This window comes from Monodelphis domestica, chromosome 6 (assembly GCF_027887165.1).
Source record: "Monodelphis domestica isolate mMonDom1 chromosome 6, mMonDom1.pri, whole genome shotgun sequence".
Taxonomy (NCBI): domain Eukaryota; kingdom Metazoa; phylum Chordata; class Mammalia; order Didelphimorphia; family Didelphidae; genus Monodelphis; species Monodelphis domestica.
Window position 1 is genome coordinate 81,672,529 of NC_077232.1, and position 22,565 is coordinate 81,695,093.

The following is a 22,565-nucleotide window of genomic DNA, read 5'->3' on the forward strand; positions in this document are numbered from 1 at the left end:
AAAATTTATTTCTTGTGGCCACCTGGGTGGCTCAGTAGATTGAGAGTCAGGCCTAGTGACAGGAGGTCCTAGGTTCAAATCTGGCCTCAGACACTTCCTAACTGTGTGACTCTAGGGAAATCTCTTAACCCCCATTGCCTAGACCTTATCACTCTTCTGCCTTGGAACCAATACACAGTATTGATTCTAAGATAGAAGGTAAGGGTTTAAAAAAAAACTTTAAAATTATTTCTGAAAAGAAAAAACTAGAAAATAGACCATATCTTAAAAGTTAAAGAGAACTATTAACTGTAGTCATGAATCAATGGTACCCACTTATAATAACTCTATGAAGCCTTAGCCTTTATTATAAAGGGACCATCCAGAGGCCAAGTTGTTCCCATTGTAGATGTTAAATTTCCTTTTCCTCTAGTAATAAGATGAAAGTTCGGTTTATATGCAATCACCTGGAGGCAAATCTTTGATATGCTTGGAGGATAAAATATAAATTTGTTGAGCATGTAAAGCCCTTCATAACCTTGTATCCAACCTGCTTTTTCAGCATTATATTGCCCTTCTCATGATCACCTAGATGGGACTTAGTGAAATTCTTCACTTTGCTTCCTATTTCCCTACCTTTGTATTACTGACTGTCCTCCATACTTAGAGTATACTTACCCCTCACCTCCATCTCTTAGCGTCTCTTGTACTTCAGGGTATAATTTAAAAACAAAACTATGAAGTCTTTTGATAACTTATTTGTCCAGAAGCCAGCCAAGATAGCTTTCCTTTTTGTTTTTGTAGCAAATATATATTCATGCAAGTTTTTAACTATTGTTTTCATTTTCTCCATGAATAAAGTTTTGTAAGGTTTTTCTTTCTCAGTGTTAACATTAGATTTTCTTTTACAGTTGACCTTTTGGTCAGTCTTAAGGAGCACACAAATTATACTTTCAAAAATCAGATTTTGAGAGCTAACTGATGCATAGAACTAGAGGTATATTGAGAAATTTCTAAAAGCTGTATAAATATGTATATATGTACACACACACCTATACACTTGTGAATAATTTTTAGAATTTTTGTAAATAGCCAATCCTTTAACAAGATAAGTTAACATATATTGAACTGTTTCACATTTATTGAGTGTTCACTGTTCACATTTATTGTTATGAATTCTTTCTCCTCACTACTTATACTTATTTTTTTTTTAAACCCTTACCTTCTGTCTTGGAGTCAATACTGTGTATTGGCTCCAAGGCAGAAGAGTGGTAAGGTCTAGACAATGGGGGTCAAGTGACTTGCCCAGGGTCACACACAGCTGGGAAGTATCTGAGGCTAGACTTGAACCTAGGACCTCCCATCTCTAGGCCTGGCTCTCAATCCACTGAGCTACCCAGCTGCCCCCTACTTATACTTATTTTAACCTGTTTTTGACTTTGCAATATAAAAAATTGTGCCTTGAGTTATAAAAACTCAACTGTTGGTCAACTTTTCACAATATTAAGAAATCTTAACATATTTTAAATTTTCAAATGGGAGCTGTTTCCATGTTTTTAAATCTCAGTTATGTGCAAATTCAAATTTTGCAAAAATTGGAATAAAGTCTGTCTAACCAGTCAGTTAATTTGCTTGACATTTTCCCTTTTCTTTCCTAACAAGCTCTTCTAATGAAAGATTTATTTTAAGATTATTAATTGTGCTTTTTTATTTGGTTTGTGTTATATGAAGTCTGCTGCCCGTTTACCAGAAATACCTCAGGATATAGTGAAAGAATGTAAAGAAAGGCTGGAGCAGAGCCCTTGCAAAGAACTTTTTAAAGACTGTACTAGGTAAGTGATGAATGCACAGCACTGTAATTACTACCAAAAACTGTAAATATTATATTACCATAACCAGATGTTAAGGTAACTTTTTTTCCTGCTGTCAGTAAAAAGAATTACAAATATTACCACAGTACTTTCAAAATCAAGATAAAAATTTCTAGTTGACTTACTCTTAAGTGACAGTTAATAGGTTAAAAAAGAGCAGATATATAATGAATTAAAGAATCACTATAGTTGAACTAAAATTCCCTATGTCTGTCAGCTGCCTCAAAATTCTGCCTGCTCTTTCTCCCAGCATCTCATTCTCAGACTTGAAAATAACCTATTAAAGAGTAAATTTAAAACTAAACTTCCCTGAAAAAATCCTTCTTTTGAAACTTCTAATGAATTAAATTCCTTTGCATGTGTGGCAGAAATGATGGCCAACTTCTAAGGGGACCAAAACTCAGATCACATAGGGCTTTGTTGATTAGCCTTAGGATATAGAAGCATTGTGGAAATGGCAAATTTCATTAGCCTGATATTTATCCCAAGTCCAGTGAGCTTTTATATTAGCCTTAGTGGAAATTTTTCTAGGTTTTACAATCCTTTAATACTTCTGTCTCATTATCATGTTATATTTCTATAATGCTTTTACATTAAAAATGCCTTCTCTTTGTAATAGCTTTCTGAGGTTCTTAGGAGGATAGCATTAGTTTCATGTTAACTGAGGATACCTAATTTGAGAAAAATCTTACAGCTATTTAGTGATGATGCCATCACTAGAACCAATAAGTTATGGTCACTAAAAGTTTCTCTGGTCATGATATTCTTAACCTAGGATCCTCTCCAATGGATTCTATAATTAGATTTCAGGGGATTCATTATTTGAATTGGGGGGGATTAAATCTTTATTTTCATTAACTTATGAAATTAGAGGCCTTCATATTATTTTGGTTCTCTATGGATGATCTACAATAAGACATGTATATGAATGATGAGAAAGATGAGATGCAGAGTTGTCATCTATGTCTACAAAGTGAGTTCCTTTGTCAGTCAGATGAAAGGTCTTCCTGTATATCTAGGATTTTGAACAAAGGTATTTGTGGGAAAAAGAGGTTAGAATATCACTTCTTCAATAGACCAGGCATCATGATACTGTAGTAACTGTTATTCTATGGAGAGGAAACTCAGGGTTTTTTCAATAACTCACAATCTTAGAGTTAACTAGAGCACTGAAATGTTAAGAGACTTGCCCAAGCCAGTGTGTATCAGAGAGGGCACTTGAACCTATGTCTTCTCTTGGCTTCAATATCAACTCTATATCTATTGTGCTACCTTGTCTCCACTGTAATTGAAAAGTATTAAATCAAAACCAGAATTTTAATAACTGTCTTTTTAGCAATTGGAAACACATCATTTTAGAAGAGGAGAATACGTTCAGGTTGAAGAGATGTAACACAAAACACAGAATAGGTGGTGGAAGCAAAACCTGCAAAGACTCTATCCCAAAAGTCACTAAATTATTCCTACTCAGCATGACATAGCAATACTATAACTAATCCCAAAGATATAAAAAAATGGAGAAAAGGGACTCAAATGAACAAATATTTTAATAGTGGCACATTTTGTTAGGGTTAAGAACCAGAAATAAAAGAGGGTCCTCATCAATTTGGAAATGGATTGGTAAATTATAGTGTAGGAGTTTAATAGAATATTATTATTCTATAAGAAATGATGAAAGGGAGGAATTCAAAGAAGCTTGAAAAGACTTATAAGACCCAATGCAAAGTAAAGTCAGAACCTGGGCTGTGATTTATGTGATGCCTACAACATCGTAAAAATGTACAATAACATAAATTTTGTGCCGTGCAAGGATGAATTGTGACTTTGGAAAACTAATGACAAAGTACACCATCCTCTTCTGGAGTGATGGATATAAATGAAAAATGAGGCATATTTTTTATTGTTTTTAATTCAAATTTTTCAATTGAGTACTTATTTTCTTTCTCCATCTTGTCTTCTCCTTACCTCTGGAAAAAAATAAAGGAAAACTTTACATGACTAATAAAGCAAAACAAGTTTCCATTTTGGCCATGTCCAAGAACATATGTCTAATTTTGCATATTTAGTACATCACCTTTTTGTCAAGAGGTAAATAAATTTCTTACTTATGAGTCCTTTGGGATCATAGTTGATCATTGCTTATTCTTAGTGTTGTTACAGTATAAAATTTTTCACTTTACTCTATATCAGCTCATTTAGTTTTTTTTTTTTGTTTAGCCTTTCTCTCATTTGATAGATGCCCTCTTAATTTCTAGTTCTTTGCCACTCCAAAAAGAGCCACTATAAATATTTTTTGTATATATTGGGCCTTTGCTTCTTTCTTTGATCTCTGAGGTATTGAGCAAGAAATGGGATTGTTGGGTCAGAGGATATACAGTTTAGTAACTTTTGGGGTATAGTTCCAGTTTGTTTTCCAGAATAGATGATAACATTCAAAACTACCAACTTTGCATCAATATATCATTTTCCATAGTTCCTCTAATATCTGTCACTTTCATTTCTTGTCAACTTTGGCAATTTTTTGAGTTTGAGGTGGAACCTTGGCATTTTTTAAATTTACATTCCTCTACTTGTTAATAATTTGAAGCATTTTTTCATATACCTAAACAACTTAGATTTCTTCCTTTGAGAATTACCTGTTCAAAGAAAAACAACTGCTTGATCACATGGGTCAATGGGAATATGACTGGGGATGTAGACTCTAAACGATCACCCTAATGCAAATATTAATAATATGAAACTAGGTCTTGATCAATGACACATGTAAAACCCAGTGGAATTGCTTGTTGGCTACGGGAGGGGGTTGGGAGGAGGGAAGGAAAAGAACATGAATCATTTAACCAAGGAAAAATATTCAAAATTAATTAAATAAAATTTTTCCAAAAAAAGAATTATATATTCATATCTTTTAACCATTCATCAATTGGAGAATAGTTCTCATCCTTATAAATTTGGATCAGTTCCATATATATCTTTAAAATGAAACCTTTATTCAAGAAACTTGCTGCAGAGATTTTTTTTCCCCATTTAACTACTTCTTTTCTCATTTTAGATGCATTGAGATTTGTTTGTGCAAAAACTTTCATTTAATATAATCAAAATTGAACACTTTATCTTTTATGATGCTCTCTATCCTTTGTTTGGTCATGAAGTATTCCCCATTTATAGTAATGAATGGTAATTTTCTTCCTCTTTCCTCTCATTTGTGTATGTGACCTTTTATGCTTAAGCAGTATACGATTTTGAGTGTATTTTGGGTATATATATGAGGTGCAATGAAAGAAAATAGTATAGTGGATACAGAGCTGATCTTGAAGCTAAGAGAAAACCTAGGTTTAATGCCATCTCTAAACCTCTTTTCAGCCAAACTGCATCTACTTTTTCCCAGGAGTTTTTGTCAAATAATAAGTCCTTATATGAATAGTTAGAGTCTTTGGGTTTGTTGTATACTAGATTACTAGGTTAATTTATTTTGGAATATCATGTACTAAATCTGTTTCATTATTTGGCCTCTATTTTTGATTATTTATGATTAATGCTGTCTAGCATAGTTTAAGATCTGAAACTACTTAATCTTGTTCCATCCCACTTTTTATCATTTTTTCCCTTTGAAGTTCTTTATCTATTGTTGTTCTACTTTTTCTAGGTCAATAAAACCCACCTTTGGTAATTTTGATATGGCAGTGAATAAATAAATTTTGGTAGTATTATCAGTTTTTATTATATTGGTTTAACCTACCCATTCACAGTTAATATTTCTCAAGTTATTTAGACTTGGATTTATATAAGTAGACTCCCAGATATTTTATACATCCTATAATTATTTAAATGGAATTTATCTTTTTATTTTTGACTGTCAGATTTGGATGATAATACACAGAAATTCTCATGATTTTTTTTAATATTCTGCAACTTTGCTATTATTTGTTTTAACATTTTTCTCTAGCGTTCTTCTATAAGTAAACCATTTTATCATCTGCAAAAAAAACAGTAATTCTGTTTCTTTTTTGACTATGCTTATTCTTTCAATTTCATTTTGTAATTACTAGTATTTCAAGCACTATCTCAAATAGTTGTGATGATAATGGATGCCCTTGCTTTTGGTTTTCTTCTTTCTTTTTTCAAAATAAAATTAGATAATAATTTACCCATTTCCCTACCAAAAACACCCAGAGATGGGAGCTCCTAGGTTCAAATCTGGCCTCACATACTTCCTAGCTGTGTGATCCTGGGAAAATCACTTAATCTCCAATGCCTTGGTCTTAACCATTCTTCTGCCTTGGAATCAATACACAGTATTGATTCTAAGATGGAAGGTAAGGGTTTAAAAAAATAACTCCTAGTTTTACTAATTTTTATTGGATTTTTTTTTACTTTCAATTTTGTTAATCTCTGAAAAAAAACTGTTAATTTTACTAATTTATGTTTGTTTGTTTTTTAATTGTATGCCCAATTTGTTTATCTTGGTTTTCTCTCTTTTTTGATGAAATGTTTAGAGATAAATTTTCCAATAAGGACTTATTAGGCATATACCATAAATTTTGTCATATTGTCTAACTATTGTTATTATCTTTAATGAAATAAGCTGTCATTTTTTTGTTTTTTTCCTTTGATCCACCAGTAATTTAGAATCAATTATTTAGTCTCTGGTTAATTTTTAATCCTTCCTTAAGAATCTTTTATTGAATATAATTTTGATGAAATGGTCAATTAAAAGATTGTTAAATATTAATGCATTCCTGCATTTGTTTATAAGGTTTTTACACCCTAATTAATGGGATATTTTAGCAAAAGTGCCACTTACAGATGAAGACTGTGTAAATTCTTCTTTACTCACATTCAGTAATCACCAGAGATCTTTGATGTCTAACTCTAATCTTTTATTCAGGTCTTTAACTTCTCCCTCATTTGTTAGTGAATTTATTTTTAGCCCTTATCTTCTGTCTTAGAATTAATACCAAGTATGATTTCCAAGGCAGAAGAGCAGTAAAGTCTGTCTAGGTAATTAGGGTTAATTGACTTGCCCAGGATCACACAGCTAGCAAGTGTCTGAGATCAGATTTGAACCCAGGACTTCTAATCAACAGATCTGGTTCTCTGCACTGATCTTCCTAGCTGTACCCCCTTGTTCATTGTTTAAAATTAGATTTGTCTAGCTATGAAGAAAATGTAATAAAGTATTTTCTCTTTGTAACTCATTTTGCTTTTTAAAAAAGCGTTTAAAATTGTCATTTGGTGAATATGTTCAGCATTTAAATTAATTCATTGTTGATGTCTGATTTTGCATATTTACTACATCATATTGTAGTTTCCCTATTTATCCCTTACATATATATTTTTTGCTCTTTCCTTATCTGAGATGATGATTGCTATCCTTGCTTTTTTTAGTTTATCAAAGACATAATATATAGTGACAGTAATTACTAGAACTTCGGTGTTCTGGCCTCAAATTTAGCACTTTTTCCAATATATAAATTACCTCTCTACCATTTTGTCATCTTATAACTTAAAAAATAACTATTTTTGTAGCTTTTATAGACTGAGCTAAAAATTACCTTTAATAGGGCCTTGAAGCTCAAGTGAACAGCTTTTAGCCATGTAGCATGAACAAAACATAACTTATTTAGCTATTTTTCTATCATGGGACATTTCAGATACTTCCAGGTTTGTTTGTTTGGGTTTTGGTCGTTTTTATTTCCATTACATATAATACTGCTAATTAAAATCTGAATATGTGGCTCTTTTATTATTCTTGATAATACATTCAAAGGTATATTGCCAATAATGAAATTATTGGATCAAAAGACAAGATTCTTTTATAACTTCTATTGCATACTATCAGAACTGTCTTTCTTTTAAAAATTCTTACCTTCCATCTTAGAATCAACACTAAGTATTTATTCCAAGGCAGAAGAGAAGTATGGGCAAGGCATTTTGGGTTAAGTGACTTGTCCAAGTCACATAGCTGGGAAGTATAGGCTTAATTTCAACTTAGGACCTTCTGTCTCTAGCTAGGCCTGGCTCTCTATCCACTGAGCAACCTAGCTGCCCCCAGAACTTTCTTCAAAAATTCCATAAGTTGGAAATAGGTCTTGAACAATTACACATGTAAAACCCAGTGGAATTGCTTGTTGTCTACAGGAAGGTGATAGGAGGAGAGGAGGGAAAGAACATGACTCATGTAACCATGGAAAAATATTCTAAATTAATTAACTAAATAACATTTTTCAAAAAATCCTTAAGTTTTCAATTCCATCAACAATGAATAAATACAAATGATGAACATTTATTAAGCACTTATGTGCCTGACACTATATTAAGTGTTGGGATTATAAATAAGAAGATACTCTCTGCCCTCAAGAAGCTTATGATCTGTTGGAATATATAATGGCACAAAAAATGAAAGGTGAAAAGTGGTGTGGAGATCTTTAGGAGAATACCTGTTTCTGCATACCCACCAACATTGAGTTGCCAGTAAAAAATGTCACTTCAATGTTGTTTTAATTTGCATCTAGTTTTTGTAATCTCTTGAGCATTTTTTCCCATTTTTCATTGAATCATATTGAATTTGACCATTGCAATTTTTTTCATCATTTCTTTACATATTTTGGGTTTTTGTCATATTTGCCAAAAACACTTTTTCTTTTCATTATATTTTTGTTGAAAATGTTATATTGAAGAACATATTGAAGAACAACTTTCTCTTTTTACTTCCTATAGTTATTTCCCTATCATAGTTAAGTACTTTGTATTAGTTTCTTCTACCTTTTTTATACTTTGTGAATGTTTTTGTTTTGGAGAAGTAAAAAAAAAATTAATTCTTAGGTTGAAATTCACTGAGATATATTGTATGAGATGTGAGTTTAATGGTACCTTATATTGAGACAATTCCACATTTTCCCAAATACATTTATTAAATAATTAATGCTTTAGTTTTTATCAAGTTTTTGTTTCTATTTTATTGATAATGTATCATTTCTATAGTATAGAAGAGCCCTAGCTTTGTCCTCAAAGTGAGGCTTACTTTTAAATCTTGTCATTTTCCTTCTTTGGATCCCTGCTCTTCTGCTCTATATATAATGTTTTTTGTATCTCCAAGTCTGTGATTCTATGATCCATTGGTTGATTTCTGTTTTTGGAAAAGTAATAAATAGATTTGAGAATAACAGCTTTGTAATATGTTTCAAGAGCACATTCTTTAGTCCTACTCCTATCCCCAAATCATCCCCTTTTATGACTTCACTTGATTTTTTTCACATAAATTTAATTTTAAAATTTTATTGAATTCTTTGAAGTAACACCATTGGTATTTTCATTGGTATTATGTGAATTAATTTTAGGGCTATTATCATTTTCCCCATATTAATCTGATACATCCTTGAATATTGTTGAACTCTTCTTTTGATGGTACCAATACAGGTTGTTTATTCCTAGATAATTCCGAAATATTTGATAGTTCTTGTTAATATTATAACTCATTTCTTTTTCTTTTTTATATTTCCTGATCTATATTGTAGCCTCAGCATTATACAATAGGTTAATGATTAAATAAATAGTAGAGTGGTATAAGAGAATAGTATAATGTAATTGAGACTGACAAATATGAGGAATATAAACAATAAAGATCATTATAAAGCATTGGAAAGAAGAAAACTAAAAGGGAGTACACCATATAATGATAGAAGAAAGGAATGAGTTGTCAGAGAATCTTGATAGAGAAATAATGATAATGAAATTATAAATTTTGTTAATTGAATTTCATTGGTTTAAGTAAATATGTATAAAATAATTCCTTGTATTGATAGTTTATGTTATTTATAACTATATGTAATATAATTACTTATAATTCATTTTTTAAACAACTCTGTGACAGAAGAGTATCCAAAAAAAAAACAGAATCATGAGCCTAGTATATTGAATAATTGCTCAACTAAAGGAACAGACCCTGTTAAATACAATTGTAAGCCAAGTTAGTTTTCACTTGAAGAGAACTGATGTTAATATATAAATCCACACTATAAATAATAATACTATTATCCATTATCATCCTTAGCTATCTAAGGAAATACATTTTTAATAAACACTTTACAGTTTTGGTCATTAGCATGTTCTCAGAGAACTATCTAGATACTTGGAATAAGTATTCTCAAATAGTTATCTATAGTTCAAATTCTTTATACCATATCCAATTTCCTATTTTTTTGAAATTAAAAATACATTCCCAATCCCTACATGTTAGAATATACTTGCCATAGCAAATGTAATAGTACCAATAGAAGCACAAGTAGTAAAGAGTTAGGATTCCAGAGGGCCAAATTTAACCCATTACATATTAAATTTGTTTTCTGCATTATGCAAAATTTCATGAAATCATGGTAGATAAATCTTTTTTTTAAGTTAGGTAGTAGGTTTCACATAGTTGAACCATCACTATGTAGTTATAATTTTGTGAAATATTTTTCTAGGGTTGTCCATGATTATTTAAGTGGAAGACCATTTGAGGAGTACCAAGAAAGCATGTATTTCTCTCGATTTTTACAATGGAAATGGTTGGAAAGGTATGGTTTATTGGTTTGGTTTTTTTCCCCCATATTGTTCATGAAGTAAATAATAATCTCTAATGTTTTGTGTTAATTTCATTGTAACTTTAAAAAATTCTGTGAATGAATACTTATTATTTTCATGGTTTATCAATGAAGGATAGTAATAATAAGACTGGTGCTGAATCAAAATAAGTAAGCATTTCTCTTAGTTCATCTGTAAGTTACCTATTTCTTTCCTTCTTTTTGTGTGTATGTGTTTTAATGCATATTAGCCTTCTAGATGAGGCATTTAGAAGTTAGAATTTATAATAGCTTTGAAAAATTATCCATTCTAATCATTTAGAACTTTTCTGCAAGACTAAAGTAACAGGAATATTCCTTAAAATACTTTTGTTCCCCTGTTCATATATGCTCTTCTCCCACTTCTTTTAGTGGGCTTTCATCACCATGCATATGTGATATGCTCACAATGTTCTAGACACAATGTCAAGCACTGGGCATATAAAGAAAAGCAAAAACATAGCCCTGCCCTCAAGGAGTTCACATTCTGATGGGACAGACAACCCACAAACATTTCCATTCAGTGGAGTAGAGAGGATCAGGAAGGGCCTTTTGCAGAAGGTGAGATTTGAGCTAAGTCTGTGGTAAGTCCCAGAGATAGGAGAGCATTCCAGGCCTCAGGGGCAAACATGAAGAGGCTGAGAGCCTTTAGAGTGTGGAGAGGAATCAAAGGAGAGAAGACTGGAAGGGCAGGGTGGGGTTTGGGGTGAAGGGGTCCACAGATTTGTGTTAGGTAGGGAGGTTATGAGCTCAGAGCTATGCTTAGGGCTGTTGTGTAGAAGATGGCTTGCAATGGAGAAGATATAAGGCCCTTCTAAATCCAGCCAGAATGCAATTAAAATCATCCAGATATGTGCAGTGGTACAGGTCTGCACCAGGGTCAACATGTGAGTGGTGGGGAGGACAGAAGAGAAGCAAATGGGTAGTAGGCCAAAGCTGAGGGTTAGAAGAGTTGGGAAAGGAGGAACATTGAGGGAAAAGTTCTGATTTGGACTTTGGAAGGTTGAGATAACTCCCAGTCAAAAGGATAATTGCTGGTGAAATGGCCTGTTTATCAGATTTTAAAGATTTTTTCAATGCAGTAATATAAGTCCATTAGCAAATATTTGTGAAGCACTTAGTTATATGCCAGCTACAGTGCTAAGAGCTAGGAAAAACATTCCCTGCCCTAAAGGGAGAAAGAGGGAGCTCACAGCAAAAGGACTCAAACTCTTTTTGATGAGACAGAGGAGTACGATGTTCAATCCTCCCCTGAGAGAATGGCAGAGCTTTTCTACAGGGACTGCTGAGTGGGGGAGAATTAGTTAGGGAGTAGAAGGACCATCTTGCTGCAGTGAGGACCCTTTCCCCCTGACATTAGCATCCCGAATTAATGAGGATTGATGGATAACTGTCTTACTGAAAATCTCTTGGAAAATTTAGGATTGTTCCTTATTAGGATCCATCTCACCAGAAATAATTTTTATTTCTTAGAGATTATTCCCCTAGAAGGTGCCCTAGATCCTGACCATGAATACTCAATGTGCTTGTTATTATTCATCTGGCCATTTGTGTGCCCTTTTATATGTAATCACTTAGCCAAAGGAAAGATCCTTTAATCAACTAGGATCACACAAGAATTTGGCCTGTTAATGTTGAAGCAGAAATGTTATGTGAGACATCTAACCTATGTTCTTTTTCTGTTTTTGTTTTTTACTGACTAGGCAACCTGTAACCAAAAATACATTTAGACATTACAGAGTACTAGGAAAAGGAGGATTTGGAGAGGTGAGTAATGGAGAGCTATCATCAGCAATAATTTTTTTGAGGGCAGGGATGTTAGGTTAAATCTTTACCTTCTGGCTTAGAATCAAGTATCGGTTCTAAGGCAGGAATGCAGTAAGGGCTAGGCAAATAAGCAGCTTGTGCAGAGTCACACAGGTAGGAAGTGTCGGAGGCCACATTTGAACCTGGGTCTTCTTGACTGCAGATCAGAAGCTCTATCCACTGATCCACCTAAATGCCCCATTAGCAATAATTCTTGAAAGACTGGAACAAAATGAAAATTGAACCACAAAGCATCAGTCATTAGTAAAGTATTACACCAGTATTGATTTAATTACTATTCTTTGCTGCTAACTTTTTAAAGGAGTATTCCAAATATCTGTGAAAATCACCATTGGATATCAAATGCTTATTAATCAGTATACAAAAATAGGTTTCATTGTATTTATTCGTTATGCTCATGCTCTTATATCTGAATGATTTTTCCTCAAATGTCTCAAAAAGGGTTATTCTCTTTGTACCCACACCCCATCCATATTCATTCTCTGAACACAAGCTTAACTACCATGATTCAAAATTTCTTCTATTAACATAAAATTTAGTTGTATCATAAAAACTTCACATAAATATATTAGGTCTTTCAGTTTTGCTTGCAAACACAATTCAGATTGGCTTGAAAATATGTTTGTCACCCAAATCAGTAATTACTATTAAGATTGTGAGTACAATTAAATCTTTTTAAGAAACTCCTCCAAATTTTTGAATTTTAATCTTTTTACCAAGTAGCCTTCAAATACTCAAATCTTTTATATAGTGTTCATTATAATTGTACCTTATAGTTTGGTTGAGGAAGAAATGTTATTGTAATCTCCCAACCGTTTTACAAGATATTTGCGAGTATATTTAAACGACATTTATTTGTCAGTTTTTAAATGCCTAGTATCTATAGAACAAAAATATACTGTGGCTAGGTGAGATAAAAAATTTAAGCTCTCATTCCTCAAAGAAGTTACAAGTCAGTGAACTTGCAGTCTAATAAGAGAGTATAACATTTAAGCAACAAATCGTTATAATCTACATAGGTATATCTACTTTTACATTAGCATTTGTTATGTGACAAGGAAATCACTTTAAAAGACTGATATATATTAATTTAAGGTCGCCAAGGAATCAGCTATGTAATTCCTAAATGAAAACTTAAGTCAGCAGTCAGTCTTTTATGGAGTTTAATTACAATAGGAGGAAGTAATTAGAGAGAGAGAAAGAGAAAAGGGAGAGAAGGAAATAGGGCTTAAATACCCCTTCTGTTTAGGCTGGGCCAAAAGGCCCAAGCCCTTAGATAGCTGGGGCAAAGAAAGGAGATCAGTCCCTATTACTCACGTGACCAAAATGGAGAAACAGTCTCAGAGGCCCCCACCTTCAGCTTCCTTCAGAGCAAGCTTCTCAGAGCACACACCAACCACACCGACCAACTTCTCAACCATCCCTCGAGTCTTCAGACCCCCCTATCCTTAAGGAAACCCTCCAAGTTCCTCCCCTCAGTCCTCACATCTACCAATCACCTGTCCATCAATTTCCCTGTGCCAATGGAGGCTCTAGCTTAAACCCAGGACCGCCCAGAGGTCTCTGGCTTTTGCACATGTCTGTTGAAGGTCATATTTTCAAATAATTAAATCTTTGATCCTTTGCTACAGCCCTTTCTAAATCCTGTTAACCTGAGTAGGGTAGAGATTGGAATAATTAAATTTTGATCTAGGCTGCAGCCCTTACTCAATCCTGTTAGGACTGAATAGGGTGGAGATTGATTCCAAGTATCTCCATTGTATCAATTCTAAAATCAATCATGACTCAAAGAAATTCCTGTTCTATGCTTAAGCATAGGTCAAAGTCCTTTCCATTGTTCAGCAAAAGGTTTCTGTCCTAAAGTAATCTTAAGAAGGGAAGGAGAAGAAACCTCCCATGCCAATGGGGTTCACATTCCAATAGTCAAGACCCACTATCAATAGGAAATTTTTCAAGTATGAAATTTCCCAATGGTGAAATTTCCAACATTTATAAGTCTAAGAAATTTTGAGGTTTACAGTTATGGTTTCCTAAGTGCTTTTTTCACAAACAGCCGTGTAACTTTGGTAGGTCAGTTGCCATTTTACATTTGGGAAAACTGAGTCCTGAAATTCAAGAGTCATATCAACAAAATGGAGATTGAGCCTTATGTCCTTTGACTCCAAGACCAAGGTTATTTTCATTACATTTTGTTGGATGACAGAATGTAATACAAATAAATCCCAATTTTATTCAAAAACAACTGCAGTTTATAAAGCCCACCTCCATAAATGAGTAAGTTTAGGGAACCCTTTCACATCTCTTCATTAGAATCCTGCTTGTCTTTATAATTTTGTTATATTTACTTTGGGGTTTGGAGGTTGTAGTTCTTTCCATTTACATTGTTGTAGTTGTATGTATATTATTTTATTGATTCTACTTTCTTCTCTCTGTATCAGTTCAGATAGATCTTTCCATGCTTCTCTGTATTCATCACATGCATCATTTCATAGAGCCCAGTAACATTCTATTATATTCATATACCACACCTTGTTTAGCGATTCCCCAATTGATGGGCATCTACTTTGTTTCCATTTCTTAGATATCACAATAAGTGCTGCTGTAAATATTTTGGAGTATATAAGGATTGCTTTTTTTTTTTGAAACAAGGAAACATTTTTATTTTTAATGATCGGCATACAAAAGAGTTAGATCTGATGAGGGTTTATGGTGCTGTCAGCCCTGATGAGTCAAGAGGATAGAGAGGCAGGAGGAGGTAGCAAAAGAGGCTGAATCTCAGTCTGATGATGGTTCACTGGTATCAGAATTAAAACTCTCTTCAACAAACAAGAGGAATTAAGAGAGCCTGCTCTTTCTTCAGGTCCTCGTAGGCAATTTGCTAGCATCAGATAGTGGTTTGCATAGAGTAGGCACATAATAAATGCTTATTGGATTGCAAGTCTGTGAGTACATGCAACCAGTACCAGCTGATAGTGTAAACAAAAGCCTCAGGAGGGTTCAGGACTGAAAAGCTGACTCCAGATTTTTTCCATATTCACTTTATCAGACAAAGTGAACATGGAAGAAATTTGGATTCTTCTAACTAAAGATGTCAAATAACAATTCTAGGATTGGCTACATTAAAGAGAAGCATAAAAGAACTTGAAAGCTCCACCTGGTGAAAACTTGTTCACAAAAAAGGTCATAGGCATTCCCACATAGGCGTTCCCAGAAGAGGGGATTTGTAATTCCCACAAAGGCCCTAAAAGAAACAAAACCCCAAACCTCAAACCATAGGCCCTTTAAGAAGAGGCCCTCTGTCACTTGAGCAAAATGTGCAATTTAGGAACAACTGTACATTGACACAAAGCTTCACTGATCATAAAGAGTTCACTTTTTGTTCCTTAAAAGTCCCAGCACCTCAGTGGTCATTCTGTGTCCAAATGAACAATATACTCGTGGCACTGTCAATGACCTTGAAATTGTACTGAGTTTCTGTAGAGACCAGGCCAGCTGACTTCCATCTCAACTCTCTTCTTGTCCAGTCACCATCCTCATCATTTTTAGGGCCATTTCCCCTTGGTCAGATGGAACCATGTGGCCAGCCTTGAGAATCCAGTAGAAAGCAAGGTTCTTGTAGGACTTATAGAAAGCAGCCGTCTCATAAGACCCCGGATTAACATACAGAAGCTTCCGTTTCTCCTCATTGAAGCGAGCCAGCTCGGGCCCCCTGAGTTTGCGCAGCCACGCCTCCTGGACCGTGGTGTCCACTATACGGTCTAATTGTCCATTGTGAATTGTGACGTTAATGCCAGCTGTCAGTGTGTCATCTACAATGTTAATCACAGGTTTCATGAAGTCCTTCTGCATGTTCATAAAAACTAAATGTGACTGATCTCCCCAGATGACGAAATCTGAAATGATTTTGAGCTTCTTTCTGATGGGTCCATTCATAAGTGAACTTAACTTATCCTGGTGCAGTTTTCTCACATGACGGTGATAAAGCTCAGATAGATGATGCTGTGTGAATTGTAGGCTATTCTTCATTGTTGACTCGGAGGACTTTTATTTAAAATGTAAAAGTTCACTCCATCTGTATCCTGCTCCACAAGCATTTCTGCTTTTCCCCACAGCTCGGTAGCCCAATCATAGAGTCCCATATTCATAGCATTTATAATTTTCTCTGCAACTTTTGACACTTCTGATGGACTTTTGTCATCCAGAAGAGACATGCTATATAGATAAGGTTCCCCAGGAAAAAACAGAATCTATAGGTGAAATCCAGGAATCCCCCAGGGCAACACCAGAGAATTTGCATTTTATACTCCCATTTTGGATAGCCTTGTAAAGCTCTCAAGAAATCCCAGCAGCCATCTTCCCTCCTTAGGATTCTGAGAAAATGTAGAATGGAACAGTCTCAAATTCTGGCCGAGAATTTAAAAAGCTTTTTAGAAGAACCATCGTGTCAGAAGCCACCATGTCAAGATCTTGGGCATATGCATCACTCTGATTTACAAAGTTAAATCCAGTGCCCACTGGGTTATCCACAAACAGAAGGCTGGTTGATTGTAGCCAGGTAGTTTTCCTTGGTTTGAGCTCCTCGTCGAGGGGTCCAATCTCATCAAAGTTTCCAAATCCAGTGCTGGAACCTCCTGGACCTCCCTGAAGCCACATGGTCAGTGGCAGTTCGCTGAAGTTTTTGCAAGGATTCTTGGCATAATAAAGGCACCAGAACATGAATGCATTTGTCCGGACTGTCACATAGTCCCAGGCTTCCTTGCCTTCCTCGACTTGCTGAACTAGAGCAAGGCCAGGGCTCAGACTCAGCAGCAGCAGCAGTGGCAGGGCAGGAAGGTGCCAGGGGACCAGCTCCATGATGACTTCGGTGGTGGTGGTAGTGTAGTGGCAGCAGCAGCAGCAGCCTGGATTGCTTTTTTTAATGGCTTCTTTGGAGTAGAAGCTTTGTAATGCAGTCTCTGTTTCAAAGGATATGGACATTTTAGTCACTTTATTTGCATTATTCCAGATTGTTTTCCAAAATGGTTGTGCCATTTCAAAACCACCAACAATGTATTAGTATGCTTCTCCACAACTCCTGCAATATTGACCATTTCCATTTTTTGTCATTTTTGCCAGTTTGTAGGATGTAAAGTAAAAGCCTCAGCATTGTTTTGTTTTGCATTTCTCTTTTTAGTAGTAATTTGGAACATTTTTTCATGTGCTTATGAATTTTGCAATTCTTTTCAGAGAATGATATATTCATATCCTTCGGCCAGTTATCTATTGGGGAATAACTACTGAGCGTGCATGTATGTATGTGGGCATGCATGTGTATTTGATATATTTTAGATGCCAAACCCTTATCAGAAAAATTTGGTACAGAGGTTTTTTCACCTTTGAGCATTTCCTGTGTTATTCTAGATGCATTAATATTGCCTTGCAAAAACTTTTCAGCTTCAAGTGATCTTAATTTATCAGTTTTATCTTTTGTAATTGCCTCTATCTCTTGTTGATTTAAGAATATATCTCTGACTTTTAGCAGAGAGGTATATGATGTTTCTCTGCTAATTTTTTTTAATAGTACAATAAAGGCAGCTGGGTAACTCAATGGATTGAGAGCCAGGCCCAGAGACTGGAGGCCCTAGGTTCAAATCTGGCCTCAGAAACTTCCCAGCTGTGTGACCCTGGGCAAGTCACTTGACCCCCATTGCCTAGCCCTTACAACTCTTCTGCCTTGGAGCCAATACACAGTATTGATTCTAAGACAGAAAGTAAGGATTTTTTTAAAAATAGTATGATGTTTAATATTAAGGTCACATGTCCATTTAGAATGTATTGTGGAATATGGTGTAAGGTGTTGGTCTAAGCCTAATTTCTGCCAGACTGCCTTTCCAGTTTTCCCAGCAGTTTGGTGTTTTGTTTTTTTTCTAAACAAATAATTTGGTTGGGTTGTTTTTTTCTCCTGGGTAATTTAAGTTCCCACTTTATCAAAAATTGGTAAAGGGTTTTGATGACTGCTGCTTTATATTACATATAGTTTAAGATCTAGAAGTGCTATTCTCCCTTCATTTCTGCCTCCTTTCACCATTTCCCTTGATTTTCTAGATCTTTTGTTTTTTCCAAATGAATTTTGTTATTATTTTATCAAATACTATAAAGTATCCCTTGGTAAGTTGATTGATGTAGCATTAAATGTTTAATTAATTGAATTAATTAATTAAAAGTTTTGGTGGTATTGTCATTTTTATTATCCTACCCATGAGTACTGAATAGTCCTCCAACTATTTAAGTTCTTTATTTAAGGAAAACTTCTTAATTGAATCTATATAAATATTTTGTATGCTTTTGTAGGCCAATCCCTAGATGTTTTATGCATTTTATAGTTATTTGGAATGGTATTTTCCTCTTTTACTGGGGTAACTAAGTGGCTCAGTGGATAGAGCACAAAACTTGGAGTCAGGAAGACTTGAGTTCAAATTTAGCCTGACACATACTAGCTATGTGAACCTGAGCAAGTTGCTTAATCTCTGTTTACCTCAGTTTCCTCATCAAAATGAAGATGATAATAGCACCTACCTTTCAGGGTTGTTTTGAGGATCAAACGAAAAAGTCATAAAAGCACCTATATAGTGCCTACCATGTAGTAAACACCATGAAAATATTACATGTTAATATTATTAATATAATGTTTATAGTAATAATAGGGGACATGTAAGTGGTACAGTGGATAAAGACTTGGGTCTGGAGTCAGGAAGACCTGAGTTCAAATATGGCCTCAGAAACTTACTAGCTATGTGACCATGGGCAAGTCACTTAACCTCTTTTGCCTCAGTTTCCTCATATGTAAATTGAGCTGGAGAAGGAAATTGCAAATGACCACAGTATTTTTCAAAAACAAAAAACTTAAGTGAGGTCATGAAATGACTGTACAACTATATTTGTAATAGCTATTATTAGCTATTGTTCATTCTTTTTTATTTTCATATAGAATTGCAGTTGATTTTTTAATATTTATTTTGTAGCCTGCAACTTTACTGAAGCCATTGACTCAATTGGTATCTTTGCTGATTCACTAGTATTTTCCAAGTAAATCAATCTACCATAAGGAAACAGGAATAGTTTTATCCCCTTTTTTTTTTACCTATCTTTATTGTCAATTCCTTTCTCTTGTCTTACTGCTATTGCTTGCATTTCCAGAACTATATCAAATAATATTGGGGAGAGTGAACATCCTTACTTCACTCCTAAATTTACTGGGAAAGGTTCTAGTTTATTCCTATTGCATATAATGCTTGCTTTTGGTTTTTGATAAGTGCTTTTTTCTGCTGTTAAAAAAAGATCCCTTTAAGCCTATGCTTTGTAGGGTTTTTAAGTATGAAAGAATATTGTACTTTATCAAAGACTTTTTCTGCATCTTTGGGATAATCATTTGGTTTTGGATGTTTTGGTTTTGATACGATTAATTATGTTGATTGCCTAATGTTGATCCATCCATGCATTCATGTTATATATCCCACTTTGTCATAATGAATGATTTATTGGATAAATTATTGTAATCCAATAGAATTTTGTTAAGAATGCTATGGTCAATGTTAATGATAGTGGCCTATAGTTTTCTTTCTGAGTTTATCTTTCCCTGGTTTAGGTATTAGGACTATATTTGTCACATAACGGGATTCTAATAGTATGCTTTTTCTCAGTTTCTGAGAATAATTTGTGAATTATGATTACTAATTCTTCCTTAAAAGTTTGATAGAATCCTTTGAATCAGGACAAGGAGGTTTTTTTTCCTTTGAAAGTTACTTTGTTATTGTTGTCCAGTAATTACAATTGTGTCTAACTCATCATGACCTCATTTAGGATTTTCTTGGTAAGAGATATTAGAGTGGTTTGCCATTTCCTTCTCTAGTTCATTATTCAGAAGAGCCCATTGAGGCAAACAGGGTTAAGGGACTTGCCCAGGGTCATATAGGTGCCTGAAGCTAGATTTGAACTCAAGGAGATAAGCACTCAATCCACTGTACCACCTAGTTCCTTTATAGCCAGATCTTTTTCCGTGTTTGAGAATATGTTGTTGTTTAAGATCTCTATCTGGTCTTATGATGGTTTGAGTATTTTATATTTTGAAGGTATTACCATATTTCTTTTGTTCTTATTATTATGTTCTGATTATTCTCTTTATTTCTTCTGATTTTGCAATGGCACTGAAGAGTGGGAAAGGGTTTGGAGTGTTGGGATAGTTGGTTATTTTTTTTTGTCTTGCTATTATCGTAAGTCTTTACTGGATCCTTAGTTCTAGTGTAGTCTTGTCTGGAGTGTGGGAGGTAGAGGAATGGTGCTGAGAAAACTCAGGATCATCAGAAGTCAGTTAGTGGGTTTTTGTGGTATTGTTGCTTTATTAACCTTCTTTTGGATTTTTGGAGTCTTAGACCATAGAGACAGGTGAAGTTGCTTTATATTTGGTGTATAATTTCTGTTTTGGAGAGGTTAAAAGAATCAGAGAAAATGTCTGGTCTTTCCATCTTGTTGCTCACATGATCCAGAAGACTCCATAAATATATTCTCAATAATTCAAGTAAAAAGTATTCATTTCATTGGAACCTCAGATGATAATAGTGACTCCACCATTAGCCAACCACATGCCTTTGACTAAGAAACTCTACCCCTGCCGTCTTTGATTCATTTGTCAAATGAGCCAACCTAAGGTTTTCTGTGATTTCATAATTCCTGAATTTGTTAGGAATGTATTTTGACATGCTATGAAAAGCAGCCGTATAGTTCTAATCTTTAAATGTGGAGCCATTATGTAACAGAAGAACTTGGTCAGTTCTGATTGATAGAGATTGTAGCCGTTTTAGAATTCTAGCCACAACACTACAAGTAAAGTAGGGCTGACTATCTTCTTTGACTATACATAAAAATTATACAGAGTCCATGTTGGTAAATATCACAGGAGCACTGACTTTTTCATCTCTGCACTAGATCTTCCAGTATCTGACTTCCATGACTCTTCTTTATTTAAAGAGCAGAAAGATACGTTGAGGCTGAGTCACCTCTATAGAGATGACAATATACCATGGGAGCTGATAAAATTATTGAGAGAATATAGAGGAAGAATGCTTCCAAGGCTAGGCCCTTATTAACTAGTCCCCAAATTACACTCACAAAAAACCACAAATTAGCAATAATACATTTTTCCTACATATTCCTTTTCAAGAATGATGTAATATTTTATATAAATTCTCACATTGCTTCATTTCAAGAGAAATTAAATTCTGGGAGGAAAAAAGAGATAAATAAGCTAATGGGATTGCTCTGTGAGGAATATTTCATAAAAGTCTTACATGTGTAAGCAGTGCATATGAATTAAGGAAGACTATAGAAATTTTTACCAGTGGACTGAATTGTCACTATTGCTTACTAGAGCATAATGATGATACTTTATCTTATAGAAATGAGGCCTTGTAACCTGAAACACTGTTGAATCAGTACTGTAGCTTGTATATTCCTTCCATTTTTATTAAAATCCTTCCTTCATTATTTCTTTTAGGTTTGATCTACTCTTTCAAAAATATATGGACCTAGGGGGCAGCTGTGTAGCTCAGTGGATCGAGAGCCAGGCCTAGAGATGGGAGGTCCTGGGTTCAAATCTGACCTCAGACACTTCCCAGCTGTGTGACCCTGGGCAAGTCACTTGACCCCCATTGCCTACCCTTACCACTCTTCTGCCTTGGAGCCAATACACAGTATTGACTCCAAGACGGAAGGTAAGGGTTTAATTAAAAAATATATATATATGGACCTATATTAACCTAATTTGCACTGTCTCGTGTCCATACATCAACAAAGCTTTCCAGACTTGATTGTTTTGATCTTCAAAAAAAACAACCTTGTCTTTATTATGTTTCAACTGGACAGACTTCATAAAGTCATGTACTTAAAACATACTGTTTCATTAAGTAGAGAAGTACAAGTAGCCTAATCAATATAAAATATAGCCTCTAGATTTCCACCATCTTAGAGGACTTCCAATTTTCTTTAGTTCTCTTTGGGATATTTCAATAAGATATCCTTAAATTCAGTTACCTCATTTCTTTTCTTTTAAACTTTTTTTTACATAAACAGATTATTTCCATATACATAGCAGATTGTGAATAGGATTACATATGAAAATATAAATTTCTCTTTCAAACCACTTGCTTTTTTGATCTGTCCTGCTTATTTGTGTTCCTTTTCTGAACTTCCATTTACTTTAGTGCATTCAAAAATTGATTTGGTGACTTTTTTTGGCATCACTATTGATAAT

General features: G+C 34.3%; 1 protein-coding gene and 1 pseudogene across 3 annotated transcripts in view; one reads left to right on the forward strand and one right to left on the reverse strand.

Annotated features, from left to right (window-relative positions):
- Positions 1–22,565, forward strand: part of GRK4 (G protein-coupled receptor kinase 4) — a 160,074-nt gene that overhangs the window by 77,293 nt on the left and 60,216 nt on the right. For all 3 annotated transcript variants that reach the window (XM_056802362.1, XM_056802361.1, XM_056802363.1), the window contains exons 5-7: positions 1,711–1,811; positions 10,316–10,408; positions 12,157–12,220. In XM_056802362.1, the coding sequence (XP_056658340.1) occupies positions 1,711–1,811; positions 10,316–10,408; positions 12,157–12,220 (258 nt within the window). The remainder of the gene's footprint in view (positions 1–1,710; positions 1,812–10,315; positions 10,409–12,156; positions 12,221–22,565) is intronic.
- On the reverse strand, positions 15,365–17,257 carry LOC103098522 (retinoid-inducible serine carboxypeptidase-like; annotated as a pseudogene).